Raw genomic sequence first — 24,566 nt, forward strand, 5'->3', positions numbered from 1 at the left:
CTGTGAAAGACTATGAGCTATTGTACAAAGAAAATAGGAGACAGAGAAAGGTATAATGGCAATAGAAGCCGGGAAATGCGTAACTTTATTGACTACTTCGAATGATTTACGGACAAGCTGAAGGAAGTTTTGAAAGGGATAGCGAAGTAATCGGACTGATGTGAAAATTATAAATTTGTGTATTTTTTTCCTCCTTTTTGTTCTTTGTTTGTCTGTGTATTATTTTCTTTTTGCTTTCTATGTTTATTTTTGTGTTAGTTTCTATTCTCTTATGGAATCAACCAATAAAAAGAATTAAAAAAAAAAAAAAGGAGAGGGCTTTGTTTATACAGCTGGGTTTGGCTAGACAGCTCAGGCTAATGCATTTTAGCTAATGGATCTTGGAAGAAGGAATTTGGGAGGCTTGGGGCCCGGTTCAGGTGATTGCACAGTCAGGTTTGGGTAACCTGTTCCTTCACTCTGTTTGGAACAGGGTTGCCATATTTCAAACAGTGAAAATCCAGGTTTTGGGGGGTGAGCAAAGTTGTTAAACATTTTTGAGCAAGATTGCATTTTTTAAAAAAATATAAATAATGCACGGACAGCTATGTGCCAGATTTTCATGGGTATTTGGCCTATTTCCGCCAAGACGCTGCTGACAAATGAGGAAGTATGGCAACCATGAGATCAGTTGCTGGCACCACACTGATCTGAGCCAGAGTCTCTCTTCAGGCTGTTAGGCAGGACTGAGAGAGAAGAAGGCAGCTCAGCATCAGCCAACTCACAAAAATCTGTAGGGAAGGGGGAGGCCCCAGGAGTTCTGGTCACCCTTTCTGTCCATCATTGCAGGGTAGTTCTGCGCACCCAGATGGTGCCACCTTCTGCCCTGTTCCTTTCAAAAGAGGAAGGTGGGCAAGTAAACAGGCAGTGCAGGGACACGCTCCAAGAGAGAATCTACAAAGGACCTGGATCCGAGAAGTAACACATTAGACTCACACGTTTTGCCCACCAAACCCCTGCCTGGTAAGATGGTCAGATATTTGGGAAGTAGGGACCATAGAACTCAAGAGGGGTGGATCTGCCCTTCACTCAGAGCATTTCCCCTGCTAACTCTGCCCCATTGTGAAGCTGCCCTTCCCTGGCTGTATGTGTGCTCTGTTGGGTTTCCACAGCCCTCAGCCAGAGGCTCTTCCTCCCTCCCTCCTGCCAACACCCTTTTGGAAAGATATAAGCAAGCAAGACTCAAGAACAAGACACTCTGGTATGCAGGCACAGGGATCATTTTATTGCAGGCAGGGAAGGATGCTGGATCGGGTCTATTGGGTCAAGAGGGAGCTGGGCCTATCGTTGCCTTCACTCCTTGGGTGCTGGGTTCACCTCTCCAAAACTGTAGGAGTTGCAGGGATTTCAGGCTGCGCATCACTGTCATCACTTTGCTGCAGGAATAAAAGAGTGTTCAGGCACCCATGAAAATGTGGGATGTGAAACACAAGAGCAGTCAAGTTCAACATTCCTAGAGTGAACATGTTTACACATGGGGAGGAATCTTTGTCCAGCTAGCAGGTAAACTTCATGTTTCCTTCTGGGTTGGGACAGACTTCCTCTGCATGTGACTAGAGGTGGGCGTGGCCTCACCTGTGCAGGTAACAACAAAAGCACAGGGCAGGGCAGCCATCTCTCTCTTTTTGACTACATGCATCGAAGAAGCAACATCTGCTTAGCCAAAGATGCTCTCTGGGCTTCCAGAGAGGACAAAAGGGACTGTCCCCTTATGAGATAGTTTCCAGGTATATATTACTTTTCTAAGCTAAGTCTGCCTTCTGGGATCCTATTGTGAACAGAATGATGTGTGAGTAAACCTTTTTATACTTTTATAGAAGACTGTGTCTTATTGTGTCTTATCTTTTATGGGGAATAAGGAGGAAATACCAGAACAGTTATTACAGAGGCTTTAGCAAGCCTTAGCAACGCATCCACTGTGAGTTTAAAAAGGGGGATGTTACTCTGCTAAATTGTGAACTTGTTAACACAAGTTGGAAAGGCTGTAATCAGACAATATATCCTCTCCTGCATCCCTGAACATTCCCACAGGAAATGCAGGACAAAGAACCCTAGAGAGATTGGTGCTCATCACCCTAGCTAAGCAGATGACAAGGGAGATGTCCTTACCTGGAGATGCCCAGATGGAGCCTTGGACCAAGGTACTCAATGACAGAGCCCCATCCCCTTGTTCCCATGTCATAATTATGGACCATCTCTTAGCTGTCAGTTCAGAGGCAACAGGCATCCCTCCTCGAGCAAAACTGCACTTGAGCAATGTAAGTAAATCCCCTTTTTCATTCATCTTACTAAAAATGCTTGGTTCATTCTCACAACAGGGGTGAAGAGGTATTTCTGCTTCTCTTTCTCTTTCTCCTTCTTTCTCTCCAGATACATAAAGGCTACCAGATATTTTGATCTATGAGTCTCCAAAATCTCCCACAAACCACAGACGGAGTCTCTATCCCACTGCACCCCACCCTCCACCAAATTCAAAACCATCTCACCTTTGACAGGATTACGGCAATCTCGTGGGCATCCACCGCAGCACTTCTGAACACCAGGGCAGGACCAGTCATTTCTACACCGTGCAATGCAGTTTCCCACACCTCGATTCGGGGGGCATCGTCCAGGCTTCCCTGCAAAAGAGCAAAGCCCTCAGTGACCCTTGGGCTCCTTTCCAACCTGACAGTTCTAGGGTTCTGTGGCCGAGAGATGCCTTTTGGCCAGAGAGACCCTCCCTGTGCAGCTGCAATGGAGTTCACTTTTGTCTGGAACCCAGAGGATCCCAGAAATCCTCAAGTGGGTTTCAGAAATCCACTCTTTGCAATGCAGATTCCCACACCTCAATTCGGAGGGGATCGTCCAGGCTTCTCTGCAAAAGAGCAAAACCCTCATTGACTCTTGGGCTCCCTTTCCAACCTGAAAGCTCTAGTCAACTGATGGTCTGGGCAGCAGACAAAGCCTGTCCATCATGTGTTGTGGTGGCCTTCTCCTCCTTGTGGGGCTCCTTGCCTCAACTGACTCCTGCCTCCAGCCAGAATCCAGGTAAGCACTTCTGAGTATAGAGATTCTGCAATTCTTCATAAGTCACAATGGCCTTGATTCATGAAGAAGAAGAGCTTCCTATCCCATCCCACCCTCCGCAGAATAAACAGACTCACCTCTGACAGGATAAGCACAAGCTCGTGGGCAACTCCCGCAGCACTTCTGAGCTCCAGGGCATGACCAGTCATTCTCACACCAAACCACGCAGGGTCCGACCATACCTGGCTGACCCCCAGGACATTGCCCAGGCTTCTCTGCAACAGAGTCTGCAACAGAGCAGAATTCCAAGGTTGAGAGATGTCTTTGGCCAGAGAAGCTCTCTCTCTCTTCATGTGGGATGGGGCTCCTTTGCATCCAGTATTCAGAGGAGCCCGGGATTCCTAAGGTGGCCTCTGTTCTGCTCAGGGGTCTGAGGTGTCACACAAAACTAGACTTCCCAATGACACCACACCCCTGCTGTAGGATGGTCCCTGCACTCTCAGCAGCTCAGGAGCAGAACAAGTCCTGCCTTTCGGAGCAGCAGGAAAGAAAATTGCTCCATCTTCTATGTGGTGGAACTTCAAGTATTCAAAGATAGTTCTCCTACTTACTCTTAGTCGTCTCTTGTCCAGGCTAAGCAGACCCAATAAAAAACAATAAATCAGCAGCAGCATCTGCCTAATTGTGCTGTGTCCTCACACAAGGGGCTCAGCCTCTTACCTGGATTTATGCAGACCCTGGAGCACATGCTTGAACAGCATTTCTTGGGAAAAGGACAATCATAATCTTTACGGCATGCATTTATGCAAGGTGGCCTCACTACTGCAGGAAAGAAAGGGCAGCTTCCAGGTCTTTCTGCAAGACAGAACAATATTATGGCTCAGAGACATCTTTTCAAAGGAGGACAACAGTGGTGTAGAATTAGTTGTGGCTTTTCGCATCCCAGTAACCAAAGATTGTGTATTTCTAGGAGGAGCACAGCTCAGATGAAGAGGCTCCAAGTTTTCCCCTCCCTCCCTCCTAGCAGAGGGATGGACATCTGTGCTGAAGCTGGATCAGTCTTTGCTGGGGCTGGCCAAGTTTCCCCACTGGCCACTCCTATCCCATGGTGTTCTTTCCAGCTATGAAGTGGGCACCAGAGATTTCCTTCCTGCATCTGCTTTAGCTTTAAAGCCCTATGCAGCCTAGGACCCACGTACCTATGGGACCGCCTCTCCTGGTCTGCCCCGCGGATGACCTTAAGGTCCACAAATAACAACACTTTGGAGGTCCCAAGCCTCAAAGAGGTTAGATTGGTTTCAACTAGGGCCGGGGCCTTTTCAGCACTGGCCCCAATGTGGTGGAATGCTCTGTCACAAGAGACCAGAGCCCTGCGGGACTTGACATCTTTCCGCAGAGCCTGCAAGGGCCTGTTCCGCCTGGCCTTTGGTTTGGACTCGGTCTGACCCTTATGTTTCCCTCCCCCTATGGCCTTGATTTATCAGCTACTTTAAAATGAGGCTGCATTTTAAATTGCATTTTAACCTGTATTTTAAATTGGGTTCCCCCCCCCTTCTCTTTTCCCTCCTATTATGTTTTTACTGTGATTTTACTGGTGTTAGCCGCCCTGAGCCTGGCTCTGGCCAGGGAGGGCGGGGTATAAATAAAATTTATTATTATTATTATTTATCAGTCTGCTTCTGAGGGGAAAGGACTTCCTCCCGTTGTTTAGTGGGGAGTTTTCTCAGAGATGAGGGCTACTCTTGTCCCTTTGAGTATTTCTCAAGAGCGCTTGAAAGCCTTTGTGCCAGAAGCACAGTGAAGTCCTGGGGAACTGATAAAGCTAAGAATCTTAACAGCTGCTGAATGGCTGGATTCTGACCTCTCAGTTCTTGCTCAGCTCCTCAGTAAAGAGTGGACAAGCTCACAGGTCCTAGCTCTTTCCCATACACCCCACCTCCCTCTAATATAGGGGACATGCTACTGAAGGTGAGACTGTTGCACTCCAAGACCCCAGTCTGCTTCTGAGGGGAAATGACTTCTTACCTTTTAGTGGAGTTTGGCAAGTGTGGCCACAGTTGTTGCTGCAGCACTTCTTCTTTCCAGGACATGAAAAATCTCCAGAACATTCCTCCACACATAGTCCAAAGCCTTTTCGTGGGGGGCAGTATCCTGGCTTCCCTGGAACAGAACAACCGCATGACTGCCCGGCAGTGGAGTGGGGGTCTTTTAAGTCAGCCCACTCTGGGCTCCAGGCTCCCTTATAGAATTGGAAGGGATCCCCAAGTCCAAGCCTCGGCAATGTAGGAACCACAGCTCAAGAACCTCTTGGAGACATCTGCTTTACTCTTGGGCTGCAGCTTAAGGGCTGTGGGTGGGTTTTGGAGAGGCATCTCCATCCCTTCCCCCTCCTCCCCAGCTGTCATTCACAGAATCCTAGAACTGTAGATGTGATGGCCTGGGATTCAGACTCGGATGCTGAACCTGAGGGATCCCAGCCTGCACAGGATTCCCCGCCTCCAGAACCAGCTGACCCGCGGCTGGGGCCTGAGCCTGAAGGGTCCTCACCTGTGCTGGATCCTCAGGTGCAGGCACCAGCTGAGTCTGCTCTGGCTCCTGAGGTGATGGAGGACCCATTCCCTGCAGGTGCTCCACTCTCAGCCCCGTCAGAGGAAGCTGAGGTTGCCTCTGGGTCCAGGAACCCTCCAGCCTCTCCTGAGCTGCAGAGGCTCAGGGCAGAGAGGCGGAGGGAACTAAGTTCTCTCAGGAGGAGTGCTTGCCTCCAGGCCAGGAGAGGTGAGTCACCTGAGGATCGGGGCCACCCTATGCCTTGGGACAGATAAAAGCCGGCCAGCCCCAGTCCCAAGTTGCGGGAGCAACATTGTTGGTTGCTAGTTCCTGCCTGAACCCTGTGCTGCTTTCCTGCCTGAGCTCCTGGCCCACCCTGGCTCCCGGCTTGCAAGCCTGTTCCTGACTTCACCCGACTCCCTGCCCTGCACCCAGCTCCAGCTACTATGGACTGCCTCCATGTTGCACCTTTGACCACGGGCCGGACTTGGACCTTGCCTTTTGGGTAACCCACGGGACCAGCACAGTAGAGTTGGAAGGGACCCCCAAGGGGCATCTAGTCCAACTGCCTCCAATGCAGAAATCAGAACTAACGAATCCCTGAAAGATGTCTTCTGCTAAAAAGCCTCCAATTTTGATGATAAATTTTGGAAGAGTTCCCTGCACAATTTAGTGGAAGAGTTTCCTACAAAAGCAAGCCCAGCTGTGGGATTGTAAAGCGACTGGTGGAGGAGAAGACAGAGGCTGGAGAAAGGACTTTGAGGGGAAAGTGTCCTTTCCCCAACCTGGGCACCCCTTGAGGAGCTTGCCAAAGCTGCCACACCAGAGATTGGGTGTGGTGGGGGTAAAAGGTACAGGTAAAGGGACCCCTGACTATTAGGTCCAGGTCGTGGCCGACTCTGGGGTTGCGGCACTCATCTCGCTTTATTGGCCAAGGGAGCCGGCGTACAGCTTCCGGGTCATGTGGCCAGCAGGACTAAGCTGCTTCTGGAGAACCAGAGCAGCGCACGGAAACGCCGTTTACCTTCCCGCTGGAGGTATTTATCTACTTGCACTTTGATGTCCTTTCAAACTGCTAGGTTGGCAGGAGCAGGGACCGAGCAATGGGAGCTCACCCTGTTGTGAGGATTCGAACTGCCGACCTTCTGATCGGCAAGTCCTAGGCTCTGTGGTTTAACCCACAGCGCCACCCGCATCTCATGGAGGGGGTAGCTGCCTTCTGAATGGGACACAGGTGTTGGAAGCCTCTGTCCAACCCTGATGCCTGCTTCCTCTCATTTCAAGAGAGCTCTAGTGTTCTAGCTCTGCTTCCTCTCATTTCAAGAGAGCTCAAGAGAGGTTTGTTGCAGCTGATGTCAATCAAAACAAGAGCCATAAAGTGGGGGGGGGGTCCATGGTAGAGCCCCCTTAACCGGTCCCAGACAGGTGGCCCTCCCTGGCTCAGAAATGCCTGCTCCTCTGGAGGATCTGAACTCTGCACACAGAGCAGCAGCAGCAGAAGAAAAGACGTGTAGAGAGAGCCTTGCTCAGGTAGAAAGGGCTCCATCTTTCAGGGAGGGTCCAAAGGGGGTCATGTACCTTGGCCAGAGGCAGAGGACACCACGGCACAGAGAGAGAGGAGCCCCGCGAGGAGGAAGATGAGAGCACCAGGCCCCATGGCTAGGCAGGTCACTGTGCCCTCCAGCCTCCAGCCAGGTGGTTTTTATAATTCTCCAATGCAGCAGGAGCCCCACCCAGACCAGAGAGAAGACAATGAGGAAAGGTGGTGCTGGCAAATGTTCCTGTATTGCACAAGAAACTATGAGGAGAATGTAAAGGTCGCTGTCCCTTGGCAAGCTAAGATCAAAGGGGCCACTTCACATTGCGTTCTCCATTTGCAATCCAATTTCCAAGAAAGTGTCTCAGGGGTCAATGCTCCTTTTGTGTAACAAATGTCTTCCTCCTCCTTGGGCTCTTCTCTCTCTGTGCCTTGGTTCCCTCTGCCTCTGGCCAAGATAGGTCATCCCTTTTGGACCCTTCCCTTTCCTCCAAGGGCAAGACTATCTGGACAGTTCTGGTTCCCACATGGGCGGTGGTTCTTCTGGACCTTCTGGTGCTCCAACACCACCGAGAAGTTCAGGAGAGAGAAGAACAGGAGGGTTTTTGTCATGGAAGTCTGGCAAGTGACTTCCCCAAGAGTGTTTAAACAGTGGCTTTAGCGGTGATTCCTGCATTGGTGGAGGTTGGATTAGATGAGCCTTGGGGTTACCATCAAGCTCTACTTTTCTATGATGCTATCCTATTGTCAAGGAGTTGTCAGGTGAGCTCAGGTCATCCACAGGGCTGGAAAGAAGGTGAGGCATGAAATACAATTAGCTTTTATTCACAGAAAGCAACAACACAACCGAGTCACACTGGCTCGACTAAGCTTGAGACGTTGCTGGAAACCTTGCCTTCTAGCCTCTCACACTGGATCCCTCCCATTCCATGGAGGAGGAGAGCCAGTAGCAGAGGCAACCTCTGATTCCTCTCTGTCCAGGTCCTCTTCTTCCATGTCCTCCTGGACAGGTAGCAACGCCACTCTTCCTCATCCAGCCAGTCCCTGACATCTACCATGCAGCTCCATTGAAGGTCCTATGTTTGCAGCATGCATTTACCCCTATGGACATGAACATGAGAATCTTTCTTTCCTGCTGAAGCAATCTAGAGGATTCTGTGTTGAGAGTAGGAGCTGTGGTTGCAGTCCAGCACCAGGGCAGAAGCGGTAACATGCAGGGGGAGGAGGACGTCTCTGAGGGACAGGCCTCAGTTTCGGAAAGCCCAGCATCAAGTCAAAGGCTGGGGCCTTGGAGAAAAAAGGAGCCAGTCTCAGCCTTCTCCTCTTCCACCCCTTTCCCCTTGACATGCCATTCCTCTGCAAAAGGCCAAGGATAAAACATAAGATACTTACAGATATAGAAGACAGAGACAGTTTTGCCCTCCCAGACCTTTAATTATATTATGAATCTGCACTACTGGTATGGATTAGGGACTGGATAAAGTTGGAAAAGCAAGAAGCATTAGAATTGGAAGGACATGACAATAGATTTGGATGGCACACATATCTATGGTATGGGAAAGGGAAAGTACACAAAAGTTGTGGAAGGGAAAGTAAAGTTGCTGAAAGGTGCATGTAGTATTCTACTAGAATGGGAAACAAAAGATGAGGAGGTGAAATCAGTCATGATTAAATGGGCACAAGACATAGGTCATAATATAATATTTGAAGATTGGGAAAGATTGTGGAAAACTGATTTAAAATTCACAGACTGATCTTTACTGAAAGAAAACTACATGAAAATAATGTATAGATGGTACATAACACCAGTACAGATAACCCATTCCTCTGGAAAGGAAGAAAACAAGGCTTCTACCACTCTTCCCCATCCAGCTACAGGGTGCCAAAATATTGGAGGGGCCTAGGTAAGCCCCACCCTGCATAATCAATCACAAGACATGGTGCACAGACACCATTTGAATGGCAATCCCCATCAACTGGGTGGCGGGCTGGTCCACTGATATATTTTTTTTGGGGGGGGGCAAAGGGACCTTGGCCCCTAGGAGTTGGCTCCTATGCCTCCATCCCACATCTCATTGTGTCCACCCCAGGAATGAAGATTCACAGAATTGTGGGATGTGAAACACAAGAGCAGTCAAGTACAACATTCCTAGAGTGAAAATGTTTACACATGGGGAGGAATGTTTGTCCAGCCAGCAGGTCAACTTCCTTTTTCCTTCTGGGCTGGGGCAGACTTCCTCTGCATGTGACTAGAGGTGGGTGTGGCCTCACCTGTGCAGGTAACAACAAAAGCACAGGGCAGGGCAGCCATCTCTCTCTCTCTGACTACATGCATCGAAGAAGCAACATCTGATTAGCCAAAGATGTTCTCTTGGCTTCCAGACCAGGAAGGACAAAGGGACTGTCTTCTTATGAGATAGTTTCTAGGTATATGTTACTTTTCTAAGCTAAGTCCGCCTTCTGGGATCCTACTGCGAACAGAATGATGTGTGAGTAAGCCTTTTTACACTTTTATAGAAGACTGTGTCGTGTCTTATCTTTTATGAGGGGAAAAGGGGGAAATACCAGAACAGTTATTATAGAGGCTTTAGCGAGCCTTAGCAACGCATCCGCTGTGAGTTTAAAAAGGGGAATGTTACTCTGCTAAATTGTGAACTTGTTTACACAAGTTGGAAAGGCTATAATCAGACAATATATCCTCTCCTGCATCCCTGAACATTCCCACAGCACACACCTCCAGCAGGCAGATTTTTTGTGATTGCTGCGGTCGTTGTCATGAAAATATGCCCGCTGATCACGCAACATTCCCACAAGAATCAGAGAACTGCTGAGTGGGAAGGGCCCCCCCCAAGGTCATCTAGGCCACTCCCCTACGATGCAGGGATTGCCGCTGAAGAATCCCTGGCAGGAGGCCATCCAACCCCTGTTTAAAAGCCTTCCATGAAGGAGAGAGACCACCATCTTCCAAGTGAGTCCATTCCACTGTTCAAGAGCTCTTACTGCCGGAAAGACGTCTTGGTTCTCTGACTTCTGGAACACGCCAGAGCTGTGCCCCACTATCTTGGGAGGGAGTCAGAGCCTTGGGGTTGTCTTGGGTTGCAGAGAGACCTCAAAGACGCTCCATCCTTCCTTCCAGGTATCATCACAACCATTACTTCATTCATTGGTTTCCAGCCAATTTCCCTTAGGATTTCTTTAACTATACAAAGACACAGAATTCTTTTTGAAATTTTGTAACTCGGTGATGCAAGATTACATACAGGTATAAATTCAAAAATAAATCCAAGGCAGGGAACACAATGAAATGCAAAATGAATCTTTTTTTTATTAATAATTTTTATTAGTTTTCAATTACAATCCAGTAATAGCCTCATTATAACAATATCAATTTATAATACAATTATTAATACCAATCGTTCAAATACCTAATTATATAATTTGATGAATTGGTTATTTGCTTTATTTCTGCGTTCCAAAATCTTATCTACTTTGATTTCATAATAATAATCCCTTATACAGCAACTGCAATATTAATAACTTTTGTGTTGACACATTAAATTATTTATAAATCTACAAGTGAGGAACTCAAACTATATCCTTGTTCTTCCTGTGTGTGGCATTTATTCCGTCCATGGTGTTTCTTCCTGTCCTTGTAAGATATTTTGTCTTTCTTTCCCCTGGTTGTTGCTGTTATCCGTCATGCCTTGGGCAGAGCTGATATCCCATTGTGGTTCCAGAAATTTCTCCCTCACTCTGTCCCATGCTTCGTTGTTTTGCAACTCTAACAACAGCTGCAAAAGTCGCTCTGTCCCAATAAATAACCTTTTTTCACCATTTTTCCTCTCAGCCTGAGAGGAAGAGCTGTCTGTCAAATTGCAGATAACTCAGTAATGAACCTTATCAGTTTCTTGGCAGTTCACAGATTCCTTTCATCCTTCCTTCCAGCTGAAGACAAACGACCAATTATACTTCCAATTAAATTAAATTTCAAGTCCTCTTAGCATTTTTCAGTTCACTCCATATATAATAAAGGATGGGGAAGAGTCAGCTCTAAGTTTCCATCGTAAACCTTTTGCAAAACAGAGCTTACCTCTCTTTTTCTTTTTCTTTTTACACACAGAGTTCTGTTTGATGTTCTATCGCATATTTATAATCCCATTTATTCCACCCTCACTTGTTCAAATATACTTTGAACTAATATTCAGAGGAGGGTGGCCGAATCATAAATGTAGAGAAGAAAACTTTTAATATAGAAACTTTAGGCTCCTCCCCCCTTCTTTTGCAATGAATGAAGTCTTATCTCAAGTTCAAACCTTAAAGTCCTGGCAGTTGGTTTTGTTCCACAGTTTGTGATCTCATCTCTTCCAGCACGTGCCTGTACTTTAGCCCAATTAAGCTCTAATTAACAAGAGAACCTCCGCTTTTTAATGGCGGCGTTGGAGGGTTTTCAACAGGCAAAGTGCTTTTGCACTCAGTGCCTCTCTGCCCCCCACATTCCATTCTCTGGGGGGAATTTGCAAGGACTGATGCCCAAACCAGATAAAATGACCACAGTAATTTTAACAATCACTGTTTTTGCAATGTACTGCAGGGGCTAAAACGTAAGCACCGAGGCACTTAAGGCTCTGTTTGTACAAAGACAAAATCTCTCCAGCACAATTCCTTATTGTTCCTTTATTCCTTTGTTCCAGCTCTGGTCAGACCTCACCTGGAGTACTGTGTCCAGTTCTGGGCACCACAGTTCAAGAAGGACACTGACAAACTGGAACGTGTCCAGAAGAGGGCAACCAAAATGGTCAAAGGCCTGGAAATGATGCCTTATGAGGAACGGCTAAGGGAGCTGGGCATGTTTAGCCTGGAGAAGAGGAGGTTAAGGGGTGATATGATAGCCATGTTCAAATATATAGAAGGATGTCACATAGAGGAGGGAGAAAGGTTGTTTTCTGCTGCTCCAGAGAAGCGGACACGGAGCAATGGATCCAAACTACAAGAAAGAAGATTCCACCTAAACATTAGGAAGAACTTCCTGACAGTAAGAGCTGTTTGACAGTGGAATTTGCTGCCAAGGAGTGTGGTGGAGTCTCCTTCTTTGGAGGTCTTTAAGCAGAGGCTTGACAACCAGATGTCAGGAGTGCTCTGATGGTGTTTCCTGCTTGGCAGGGGGTTGGACTCGATGGCCCTTGTGGTCTCTTCCAACTCTATGATTCTATGATTCAGATGCTCAGACTGGCAGCTGCCCCAATAACAAATGACTTCCAAGAATCCTGAATGTGCCTATCAGCCAAAGGTGTGCACAGACCCTGGGGGTCTCTGGCGGAGCTAGCTGCTTGGGGGGCCAGAGCGTTGGGGGTGGAATGAGCCGCCCTTGACGGACATTTGGCGCCCCCCCACCTCCCAAGCCTCCCCTGAGCTGTCAAAATGAAGGGGGAAGTTTAGTGACATTATGCTGCTTTCAACCTGCTCTTATCCTATGAGCATTTGTCAATAGATGTCTTTATTTGCTTACTGGATCTAAAATTAATTTTTGGGGGGGGGGGGGAGTGATATTGGATGAGCAGTAGGAAAAAGGCATCTAGAGCAGTGGTTCCCAACCTTTTTTTTTGGCCATGCCCCACCTAAGCATCTTTAAAATCTTGATGCTCCCACCCCCGACATATACCGGTAATGAAGTCTTATCTCAAGTTCAAACCTTAAAGTCCTGGCAGTTGGTTTTGTTCCACAGTTTGTGATCTCATCTCTTCCAGCACGTGCCTGTACTTTAGCCCAATTAAGCTCTAATTAACAAGAGAACCTCCGCTTCTTAATGGCAGCGTTGGAGGGTTTTCAACAGGCAAAGTGCTTTTGCACTCAGTGCCTCTCTGCCCCCCACATTCCATTCTCTGGGGGGAATTTGCAAGGATTGGTGCCCAAACCAGATAAAATGACAATAGTAATTCTAACAATCACTGTTTTTGCAATGTACTGCAGCAAGAAAGAGCATTATAGGGGCTAAAACGTAAGCACTGAGGCACTTAAGGCTCTTTTTGTACAAAGACAAAATCTCTCCAGCACAATTCCTTATTGTTCCTTTATTCCTTTGTTCCAGATGCTCAGACCGGCAGCCGCCCTATAACAAATGACTTCCAAGAATCCTGAATGTGCCTATCCGCCAAAGGTGTGCACAGACCCTGGGGGTCTCTGGCGGAGCTAGCTGCTCGGGGGCCGGAGCATCGGGGGTGGAGTGAGCTTGGTGGACATTTGGCATGCCCCTCACCTCCCAAGCCTCCCCTGAGCTGTCAAAATGAAGGGGGAAGTTTAGTGACCTTATGCTGCTTTCAACCTGCTCTTATCCTATGAGCATTTGTCAATAGATGTCTTTATTTGCTTACTGGATCTAAAATTAATTTGGGGGGGGGAGTGATATTGGATGAGCAGTAGGAAAAAGGTCAACCTTTTTTTTTGGCTATGCCCCACCTAAGCATCTCTAAAATCTTGATGCCCCCACCCCCAACATATACCGGTAATTCTTATTATTCAAAAAGTGAGCTCCTATTCAAGTGGAGGAAGCCTAAAAGGCCATTAACTTCATCTAACTCATCTTCAAATTGCCCCCCCCCCAAAAAAAATTCAAATTAGCCCACATTGGGAATCACAGATCCAGAAGAACGTTGTGAGGAAGCAATTAGCTGGGACATGAAAAGTTATAGAAGGGACTAGCTTTCGCAGATTGTATTGCAAGAAAAACACAATGGGCAACATATTCCATTCTACTCCCCCCCCCCATTCACCAATACATGCAAAGATGGAGCATCCCTTGAGGACTTCCTTCCTAGGCAGCCTCGCCTTTGGGCTCAATCTGGGTCCAGTTTGACTCCACTTTCAAAATGTCCGGCTCACCTTCCTCTCTGCCAGACACTTCTGACTCTTTAATAAGCTGGGATGTTTCTCTGTCACTGTTATGGCTGACATCATAATGCTATTGGGCTGCTTGGCTTAACTGGAAAGGCGCTGGGGACTGGAAGATGGAAGGCCATGACAGCATCCCTGGCCAGCCAACTTTGGCTTAAAAACCTCCAATGAAGGAGAGAGTCTGTTCTACTGTCAAACAACTGTTACTGTCAGAAAGTCCTTCCTAATGTTTAGTTGAGACCCCCTTTGTTTTGACTTCATCCCATTGGTGTGGGTCCTCCCCTCTCCTTTTTCGAGACCCAGAAAGAGGGCTTGGGAGGACTGAGTATATTTGACTTGGTTGGGAATATGAGTCTCTGTGAAATGGGTGTTTTGGGGTGGCATGAAGAGGACGCCTCGCTATCCTATGGAAATGGGGTCCAGCTCAGGATGCTGCCTCCAAGGAACAGGACTCCCAGCCTGAAAGGCCAGGCTCCATGTGGTTAAAAAGGAGGACCCGGAGGAGTGCAGAGCTCTTTTTAACATGTTTTGTTTTGTTTTTTAATATTTCCCTTCCCTTTCGATTTTATATATGGGGGTGGGATGGATGTTTGGGTGGGCTTGGGAATTTGTTAGGTTTTGATGAATTTGTAATTTTTGCAGTTTTTATTTGTATTGTTTTATTGTTTTCTGGGTTGTTTTTGTTTTTTGTTTTTATTGTTTTAAGGTTTTATTGTTTTAGGCTGCGAAAGAATAATATTAATTGCCATCAATGGAGGCCACTATGAGGCCTGGGATTGCTACCGTGGAGGGGCGAGGGAGGTATGGCGGTGGGGGCAGATGTTATAGGCGAAGGGGATCGAGATATGGATACGCTCGTACCCTTTCCAATCTGCGCCCCATCCCGAGGGACGAGGGTAGGGTGAGCAAGGATTACTCACCTCCATCACTGGTGCTGTGCAATGCCAGGTCTATAGGCAATAAAACCGCCACCCTGCGAGATTTCTTTATCTCGCAGGGGGTCAACCTGGCTTGTGTGACGGAGACCTGGGTGCACGAAGGGGCAACAGTTACCTTACGAGAGATGGCGCCCCCGGGTTTCTCCGTCCTCCACCAGTCGCGGACTGTGGGCCGGGGGGGAGGGGTGGCATTATAAATCTGGGAAGATTGTCCTTTCAGGGCTCTACCATCGCCATCGATCCCCAGCATTGAATGTGTTGGCCTAGTGTGGGGCTCCGAGGAGAGCTTGGCTGTCTGGCTGGTGTACCGGCCACCTAGCGCACCAGCAGCCACCCTGTCAGGCCTATTGGAGGCGGTGGCCGGCTGGGCCTTGGAGTTCCCTAACCTATTGGTATTGGGGGACTTTAACATCCATGCTGATGCCACTCCCTCCTCACAGGCTCTGGACCTGGTGTCTTCCATGGCGACACTAGGGCTCTCCCAGTTTGTTTCGGGCCCCACACATCAAGCAGGCCACACGCTGGATTTGATCTTTGGCATCGGTATAGATGTGATCATGTCTCCTTCGATGAAGGTGCCATGGTCTGATCACTACGCTCTGAAAGCCAGGATTGACTTTCCACCCCCACCCTGCTTAGGTGGCGAGCCGATTTGGGCTCACCCGCAGAGGCTGATGGACCCTGAGAGATTCCGCCAAGCCTTGCGGGACCTTGCTCCCCCTGGCGACTCATTGACTGAGCTTGTTGAGGGCTGGAATACCCAGCTCCTGGCAGCCATCGATGAGATCGCACCTAAGCGCCCTCTGCGACCCCGCAGAAACCGGGCTCCCTGGTTTACCGAGGAGCTCCGGAAAATGAAGCGGGACCTCAGACGGCTAGAGCGAGTATGGCGGGGTGCCCGTGACGGAGCCTCAAGAACATCTTATAGGGCTTTTATGAAAACCTACGAGATGGTTTAAATAACAATTTGACACACAGCTGTGAGGCATTTGCGAGCTTTTTTGCGGAGAAGGTCTTGTCGCTCCGCCATGACCTCCCTGCCAATTTGGATACAATAAAGGAACTGGAGGCCCCTCGACTGTCCTCGGGTCCAGTATTGGACCACTTCGACCGGATATCCCCAGCCGATGTGGACAGACTCCTCCGAGCTGGAAAGCCCACCACCTGTCCTCTCGACCCGTGCCCGTCTTGGCTGATTAGAGCGTGTCCAGACGAGGTGCGGGCCCTCCTGGGGGATATCATCAATTTGTCCCTTGGCACGGGGACATTCCCAGGGGAACTGAAGGAGGCAGTGGTGCGCCCGCTCTTAAAGAAAACATCATTAGATCCTTTAGATCTATCCAATTACCGCCCGGTTTCGAATCTTCTGTTCCTGGGTAAGGTGATTGAGAGAGCGGTTGCTGAACAGCTTGGTGGGTTTCTGGATGAAACATCAGCTCTGGATCCATTCCAGTCCGGCTTCCGCGCTGGTCATGGGACCGAGACGGCTCTGGTTGCCCTAACAGATGATCTTCGTAGACAGCTGGATCGAGGCGGGTCGGGGCTGCTGATTCTTCTAGATCTGTCAGCAGCTTTCGACATGGTCGATCACGAACTTCTGGACCACCGCCTTGCCGACGTGGGGATCCAGGGCACAGTCCTTCAATGGCTGCGCTCGTTTCTCTCTGGTCGGGGACAGAGGGTGGCGCTTGGGGGGGAATTGTCATCGCGCCACTCCTTGGTGTGTGGAGTACCTCAGGGTGTGATACTCTACCCGATGCTTTTCAACATCTTTATGCGCCCCCTCGCCCAGCTTGTTCGGAGTTTTGGGCTGGGTTGTCATCAGTATGCCAATGACACCCAACTCTATCTGTTGATGGATGGCCATCCTGACTCGGCCCCAGACACACTGACCAGATGTTTGGAAGCTGTGGCTGGATGGTTACGTGGGAGCCGGTTGAAGCTAAATCCTTCGAAGACAGAGGTCCTGTGGCTGGGATGGGGCGATATGGGATTGGGGGGGCAACTCCCATCTCTTGCGGGGGCGCAATTAGTGCCAGCACCGTCCGTTAAGAGTTTGGGTGTAATATTCGACACCTCCCTTTCCACGGAGGCGCAGATTGCAGCTACAACAAAGGCGGCATTTTTCCATCTCCGCCAAGCTAAGCAGTTGGCTCCTTACCTCTCTCGCCCTGACCTAGACACTGTGATCCACGCGACGGTCACCTCCAGACTGGATTATTGTAACTCGCTCTACGTGGGGCTGCCCTTGAGACTGACCCAGAAACTCCAGCGGGTGCAGAATGCTGCAGCGAGACTCCTTACGAGGTCTTCGCTGCGAGATCACATTCACCCGGTGCTATACCAGCTGCACTGGCTCCTGGTGGTGTACAGGATCAGGTTTAAGGTGCTGGTTTTAACCTTTAAAGCCCTATATGGCCTAGGACCCTTGTACCTACGGGACCGCCTCTCCTGGTATGCCCCACAGATAAACTTACGGTCTTCAAATAAAAACATCTTGAAGGTCCCAGGCCACAGAGAAGTTAGGCTGGCCTCAACGAGAGCCAGGGCTTTTTCGGCTGTGGCTCCGATCTGGTGGAACACTCTGTCACAAGAGACCAGGGCCCTGCGGGGCTTGACATCTTTCCGTAGGGCCTGCAAGACAGAGCTGTTCCACCAGGCCTTTGGCCAGGGCACAGCCTGACTCCCTCCCTCGGCAATCTTCGCGGAGCTCTGGCCCAATGGTTGCTAGTGGCTTGAATTAATTAATTTTTATAATGAATGATTTTAGAATGTTGTTTATGTTGTATTTTTGTACTGTTTTATTGTTGTTAGCCGCCCTGAGCCCAGCTTCGGCTGGGGAGGGCGGGATATAAATAAAATTTATTATTATTATTATTATTATTATTATTATTATTATTATTATTATTGGGACCCCTAACCATTAGGTCCAGTCATGACCAACTCTCAGGCTCATCTCGCTTTACTGGCCGAGGGAGCCGGCGTACAGCTTCCGGGTCATCTGGCCAGCATGACTAAGCCGCTTCTGGCCAACCAGAGCAGCGCACGGAAATGCTGTTTACCTTCCCGCCAGAGTGGTACCTATTTATCTACTTGCACTTTCAGGTGCTTTCAAACTGCTAGGTGGGCAGGAGCAGGGACTGAGCAACGGGAGCTCACCCCGTTGTGTGGATTCGAACCGCCAGCCTTCTGATTGGCAAGCCCAAGGCTCTGTGGTTTAACTCACAGTGCCACCTGCATCCCTCCATGTGGTTAGGACTCCTCATATTCACACTGCTCCCACCTGAGTCTTCAACCTGAGGGTCACACAATGCTGCCACTTTGGACTCTGTGTGGAACAGGAATCAGCTCTTGGCTGCTGAACAACCAGAGGAAGAGGCCCCAGGAGTTCTGGTCACCCTCCCTGCCCAGAACTGCAGGAGGGTCCTGTGCACACAGCTGCTGCTGTCCTGTGTCCAGGTAAAGGTACCCCTGCCCATACGGGCCAGTCTTGACAGACTCTAGGGTTGTGCGCCCATCTCACTCTATAGGCTGGGGGCCAGCGCTGTCCAGAGACACTTCCGGGTCATGTGGCCAGCGTGACAAGCTGCATCTGGCAAGCCAGCGCAGCACACGGAACGCCGTTTACCTTCCCGCTAGTTGTTGTTTAGTCGTTTAGTCGTGTCCGACTCTTCGTGACCCCATGGACCAGAGCACGCCAGGCTAGTAAGCGGTCCCTATTTATCTACTTGCACCCGGGGGTGCTTTCGAACTGCTAGGTTGGCAGGCGGTCCTGTGTCCAGTTGATTTCAAAAGCGGAAAGTGGGCACAAAAGCAGCAACACACTCCAGGAGAGAGACCACAAAGGACCTGGGTCCCAGAGGCGAGACACAGCAAGCCCTGCTTCGTTAGTCAAATATTTGGGAACTAGGGATGGAAGTCAAGACAGGGGTGCATTATTCGACCTACAAGATCCCGTTACACCCAGCCTGCTTTAAATCAATGGCCTTAATTCTCCTGCTTCTATCTCCAATGGCCAGTGACCCTTCGCCCTGTATGTGTGATCTGTTGGGTTTCCACAGCCCTCAGCCAGAGGCTCTTCCTCCCTCCCTCCCTCCTGCCAACACCCTTTTGGAAAGATATAAGCAAGCAAGACTCAAGAACAAGACACTCTGGTATGCAGGCACAGGGATCATTTTATTGCAGGCAGGGAAGAAAGCTGGATCGGGCCCATTGGGTCAAGAGGGAGCTGGATTTATTGTTGCCTTCACTTCTTGGGTGCTGGGTTCACCTCTCCAAAACTGTAGAAGTTGCAGGGATTTCAGGCTGTGCATCACTGTCATCAGTTTGCTGCGGGAGTAAAAGAGTGTTCAGGCATCCAAGAACCCTACAGAGATCGGTGCTCATCACCCTAGCTAAGCAGACAACAAGGGTTCCCTTACCTGGAGATGCCCAGATGGAGCCTGGGACCAAGGTGCTCATTGACAGAGCCTTGGCCCCATCCCCCTGTTCCCATGTCATGATTATGGACCATCTCTTAGCTGTCAGTTCAGAGGCAACAGGCATCCCTCCTTGAGCAAAACTTGGACAATTTGTGCAGAACTGCTGTCTTCAGCCCACCTAGTTCCTTTCCTGACTCCATTCAAGGTGCCTACATTAATGTCAAAAGCCCTAAATAACGTAGGCACCAACTATCTGAGAGAGCTTCTCCATACTTGCAGACTCTCTTGGGAGTAAACATCAGCAGGCGGGCTCTCTTGGCAGTTCCTCCACCCTGACAAAGTCATCTCTGGGGCAGTCCCTAAATTGGGGGAACTCCCTTCCCACAGAGGTGTGTCTGGCACCCTCATTATGTTGTTCCTACCTGATAGATATCTACATTTTGGGGGACCAACTCTATTCCTGAGACTGCAATTTGTTTTAACTGCAGTTTCAAACTGGGAGCCCATAGTGAAGGAAAGGGGGGGGGGCAATAAATAACAATAAATCACCCACAAGGGGCTCAGCATCTTACTTGGGTTTTCGCAGACCATGGAGCAAAATTTTGGGCAGCATTTTTGGATGGAAGGACAATCATAATCTGTAGCACATAAATTAATGCAAGGTGGCTTCACTACTGCAGCATAGAAAGGGCAATTCCCAGGCTTCCCTGAAACAAAGAACATCATTATGGCTCAGAGACAACATTTGAAAAGCCTTTATTTACCCCAGCCTTTATAGGATGAGCACAGCCCAGATGAATAAGTTTCCTCCTGTTTTTCTCCTCCCTCTAAGCACAGAGTTGAACATCTGGGTTGCAACTGGATCAGTCTTTGCTGGGGCTGGCTAACTTCTCCCACAATAGCCACCCCCATACCTTGATGGGGATGTGTAGTGTGGTGGAGTGGTTAAGAGTGGTAGATTGAAGTTGAATCCTGACAAGACAGAAGTACTGTTTTTGGGGGACAGGAGGCGGGCAGGTGTGGAGGATTCCCTGGTCCTGAATGGGGTAACTGTGCCCCTGAAGGACCAGGTGCGCAGCCTGGGAGTCATTTTGGACTCACAGCTGTCCATGGAGGCACAGGTCAAATCTGTATCCAGGGCGGCTGTCTCCCAGCTCCATCTGGTACGTAGGCTGAGACCCTATGTGCCTGCGGACTGTCTCACCTGAGTGGTGCATGCTCTGGTTATCTCCCGCTTGGATTACTGCAATGCGCTCTACGTGGGGCTACCTTTGAAGGTGACCCGGAAACTACAACTAATCCAGAACGCGGCAGCTAGACTGGTGACTGGGAGCAGCCACTGAGACCACATAACACCGGTCTTGAAAGACCTACATTGGCTCCCAGTACGTTTCCGAGCACAATTCAAAGTGTTGGTGCTGACCTTTGAAGCCCTAAACGGCCTTGGTCCAGTATATCCGAAGGAGCGTCTCCACCCCCATCGTTCTACCTGGAAACTGAGGTCCAGCTCCGAGGGCCTTCTGGCGGTTCCCTCACTGCGAGAAGCCAAGTTACAGGGAACCAGGCAGAGGGCCTTCTCGGTAGTGGCGCCTTCCCTGTGGAACACCCCCCCCCCACCAGATGTCAAAGAGAACAACAACTACCAGGCTTTTAGAAGACATCTGAAGGCAGCCCTGTTTCGGGAAGCTTTTAATGTTTGATGTATTATAGTATTTTAATATTCTTTTGGAAGCCGCCCAGAGTGGCTGGGGAAGCCCAGCCAGATGGGCGGGGTATAAATGATATATTATTATTATTATTATTATTATTATTATTATTATTATTAGACTCGTAATCTGGGGAACCGGGTTCGCTTCCCTGCTCCTCCACATGCAGCTGCTGGACGACCTTGGACCAGTCACACTTCTCTGAAGTCTCTCAGCCCCACTCACTTCACAGAGTCTTTGTTGTGGGGGAGGAAGGGAAAGGAGAATGTTACCCGCTTTGAGACTCCTTTGGGTAGTGATAAAGCGGGATATCAAATCCAAACTCTTCTTCTTCTTGATGCCAAATTCTTTCCAGCTATGGACTGGGCACCAGAGACCGGGTTCGCTTCCCTGCTCCTCCACATGCAGCTGCTGGGTGACCTTGGACCAGTCACACTTCTCTGAAGTCTCTCAGCCCCACACACCTCACAGAGTCTTTGTTGTGGGGGAGGAAGGGAAAGGAGAATGTTAGCTGCTTTGAGACTCCTTTGGGTAGTGATAAAGCAGGATATCAAATCCAAACTCCTCCTCCTCTTCTTCTTCTTCTTCTTCTTCTTCTTCTTCTTCTTCTTCTTGATGCCAAGTTCTTTCCAGCTATGGACTGGGCACCAGAGACCTCTTTTCTGCACCTGCTTAACTCCTGGGCTGCAGCTTTAAGGGCCACCTTTAGTTGCTTGTGTGTGTTGGGGAGGGGCCTCCATCTCCATCCTCCCCTCCCCTCCTCAGCTGTCACCCCACTTCTCTTCCTTCCTCCCATCCATAAGAACTCTCTGGTTTCCTACAGGAGATGGCAACGCATTGAAGGATTCACTGTGGAGCCACCTACAACATTCCCAGGTATAGCGGTGCCTCTGCTCCTCTGAAGAATCTGGACTCTACACTTGGAAGGGTTTGGGGGTGTGGGATGAAGGGGTTCCCACTTGGAGGCCCACACAAAGCAGCATCAGAAGGATTGGCCCCAATGGAATCACATACCTTGGGCTGAGGCAGAGGGCATCATGGCACAGAGAGCGAAGAGCCCCACAAGGAAGAAGACGAGGCCACCAGACTTCATGGTGAGGCAGAGCAGAGTGCTTTCTAGCCTGTAGCCAGGTGCTTTATAAGGCCACATCCTCAGGGGAGTCCTGCCCAGATTTAATTGGCTGTAGGAAGGTGAGGCCATCATTGCACAAGAAATGATGAGAAGCATGTATTGCACAGGTTGTGGTCCCTGTACAAGGGAAGATCAAAGAGGTTGTTTTGCAATATATTCCCCATTTCCCCATTCAGAGACACAACAGCACATGTCCCACTCAGAGGCTTCCCTGATGCTTCTGGTTGGCCACAGTGAGGATGGAATGATGGCACAGCAGCAGGGTCTTTGGGGGCTCCTCTTGCCTCCTCATGCTCTCTTCCAAGCACAACTAGCAGACCACTCCACTGTGCAGTCTTTCTGGGCCCACCAAGCACCTTCAGCCATGTTCTAAGAACCACGGGCTTGCAAAAAACAAACCAATCACCAACCCCTTAACCGTTTGAACTGGAAGATGGAGAAAGCATTTGGAATACCATGTGAAGTTCTGACCACCTTCCCTCGATAGTGTATTTTTTTTGAAAAGGTTCAGAAAAGGGCAACCAAAACTGGGAAAGGGATGGAGCCCAAGCCCTACAAAGTAAAGTTGCAACATTTGGGATTTCTTTAGCTTAGAGAAAATACAAGTAAGGTAACAGGTTGGTAAAGGTAAAGGTACCCCTGCCCGTACGGGCCAGTCTTGACAGACTCTAGGGTTGTGCGCTCATCTCACTCTATAGGCCGGGAGCCAGCGCTGTCCGCAGACACTTCCGGGTCACGTGGCCAGCGTGACAAAGCTGCATCTGGCGAGCCAGCGCAGCACACGGAAATGCTGTTTACCTTCCTGCTGGTAAGCGGTCCCTATTTATCTACTTGCACCCGGGGGTGCTTTCGAATTGCTAGGTTGGCAGGCGCTGGGACCGAGCGACGGGAGCGCACCCCGCCGCGGGGATTCGAACTACCGACCTGTTGATCGGCAAGCCCTAGGCGCTGAGGCTTTTACCCACAGCGCCACCCGTGTCCCAGGTAACAGGATAGAGGTTCATAAAATGATGTGTGGCATGGAGAAATACGATAAAGTTTTTCTGGCAACGCTCATAACATCATGGACATCCATGGACATCCAATTAAACTGGAAATGTTTGGATTCAGGGTGGATAAAAGGAAGTCCTTCTTGATGCAGCTTTATAAACTGTGGAATCTGCTGCTTCAGGAGGCAGTTGGTTCCACTACCTTGGATGGTTTTAAAAGAGGGCTAGACCAATTCATGGAGGGCCACTGATGGCTTCTAGCCAGGATGGCTATGCTTTGCCTGCATAGTTGGGCACAGAAATGCTTCTGAATCCCAGTTCCTGGAAACCAGGAGCAGGCAGAGGACTCCTGTGCTTCTATTCTGCTTGAGGGCTTCCCACCGTGCTTGGAATGCATGTCATTGTTTTGGCCACCAGAGAGTTTTGCATATATGGGCCACTAAAAAGGTGCAGCTAGTTAAGTCAAAAATGCTTCTTACCACATCCTGGAGCTTCCCTCTGCTTGCTTAAGCATGGTCAAGGTTTAGTAGAACAGCTTAGTCAGGATATGGCTGTTTGAAAGTGGGACTCTTCAGTGCAGCTGTCCTTTGTGCCTTACGACAGCTGCCCAACCGGCTGGGATGGGGATGAAATGCTTTTGGGTCTATGTGTTTAAGGGTAGCGTTGCTGCAGAAATAGTAATTTATTATGGGCAGTGGCAACCCATGCTAGAAGGGGGAGAGTAAGTGTATTTAGGGAGCAATTGGGCCAACATCTATCTGAGTTCTTCTCACGAAAGAGAGCTAGAGGCTCTGCTTGAAGATGAGGCAAAGAATATGTTTGAGGAGTCACATCATCCAATGACTCATGTTAAGGCTGTGGTCTACTAACATGCCTGGATCCTTTTCACATATCTCTATCTATGTTTTTGTTGTTGTGGTTGTTTAGTCGTGTCCGACTCTTTGTGACCCTCTGGACCAGAGCACGCCAGGCACTCCTGTCTTCCACTGCCTCCTGCAGTTTAGTCAAACTCATGCTGGTAGCTTCGAGAACACTATCCAACCATCTCATCCTCTGTCGTCCCCTTCTCCTTGTGCCCTCCATCTTTCCCAACATCAGGGTCTTTTCCAGGGAGTCTTCTCTTCTCCTGAGGTGGCCAAAGTGGCCAAAGTCTTGGAGCCTCAGCTTCAGGATCTGTCCTTCCAGTGAGCACTCAGGGCTGATTTCCTTAAGAATGGAGAGGTTTGATCTTCTTGCTGTCCATGGGACTCTCAAGAGTCTCCTCCAGCACCAGAATTCAAAAGCATCAATTCTTCGGTGATCAGCCTTCTTTATGGTCCAGCTCCCACTGCTGTCTAGATTTGTCATTGCTTTTCTCCCAAGA

The 24,566-nt window shown here is 49.3% G+C and overlaps 1 protein-coding gene across 1 annotated transcript; it reads right to left on the bottom strand.

Annotated features, from left to right (window-relative positions):
- Positions 1-1,407: 1,407 nt before the first annotated feature.
- On the bottom strand, positions 1,408-22,190 carry LOC114599961 (uncharacterized). The gene is made up of 7 exons (XM_077929529.1): positions 22,097-22,190; positions 19,949-20,083; positions 5,071-5,205; positions 3,766-3,900; positions 3,183-3,332; positions 2,526-2,657; positions 1,408-1,415 (listed from the first exon to the last, which is right to left on the bottom strand). The coding sequence occupies exons 1-7, from the start codon at positions 22,173-22,175 to the stop codon at positions 1,408-1,410; spliced, it is 774 nt and encodes a 257-aa protein (XP_077785655.1). The 5' UTR covers positions 22,176-22,190.
- Between the last annotated feature and the right edge of the window lie 2,376 nt (positions 22,191-24,566).

This window comes from Podarcis muralis, chromosome 5, assembly GCF_964188315.1.
Source record: "Podarcis muralis chromosome 5, rPodMur119.hap1.1, whole genome shotgun sequence".
Taxonomy (NCBI): Eukaryota; Metazoa; Chordata; class Lepidosauria; order Squamata; family Lacertidae; genus Podarcis; species Podarcis muralis.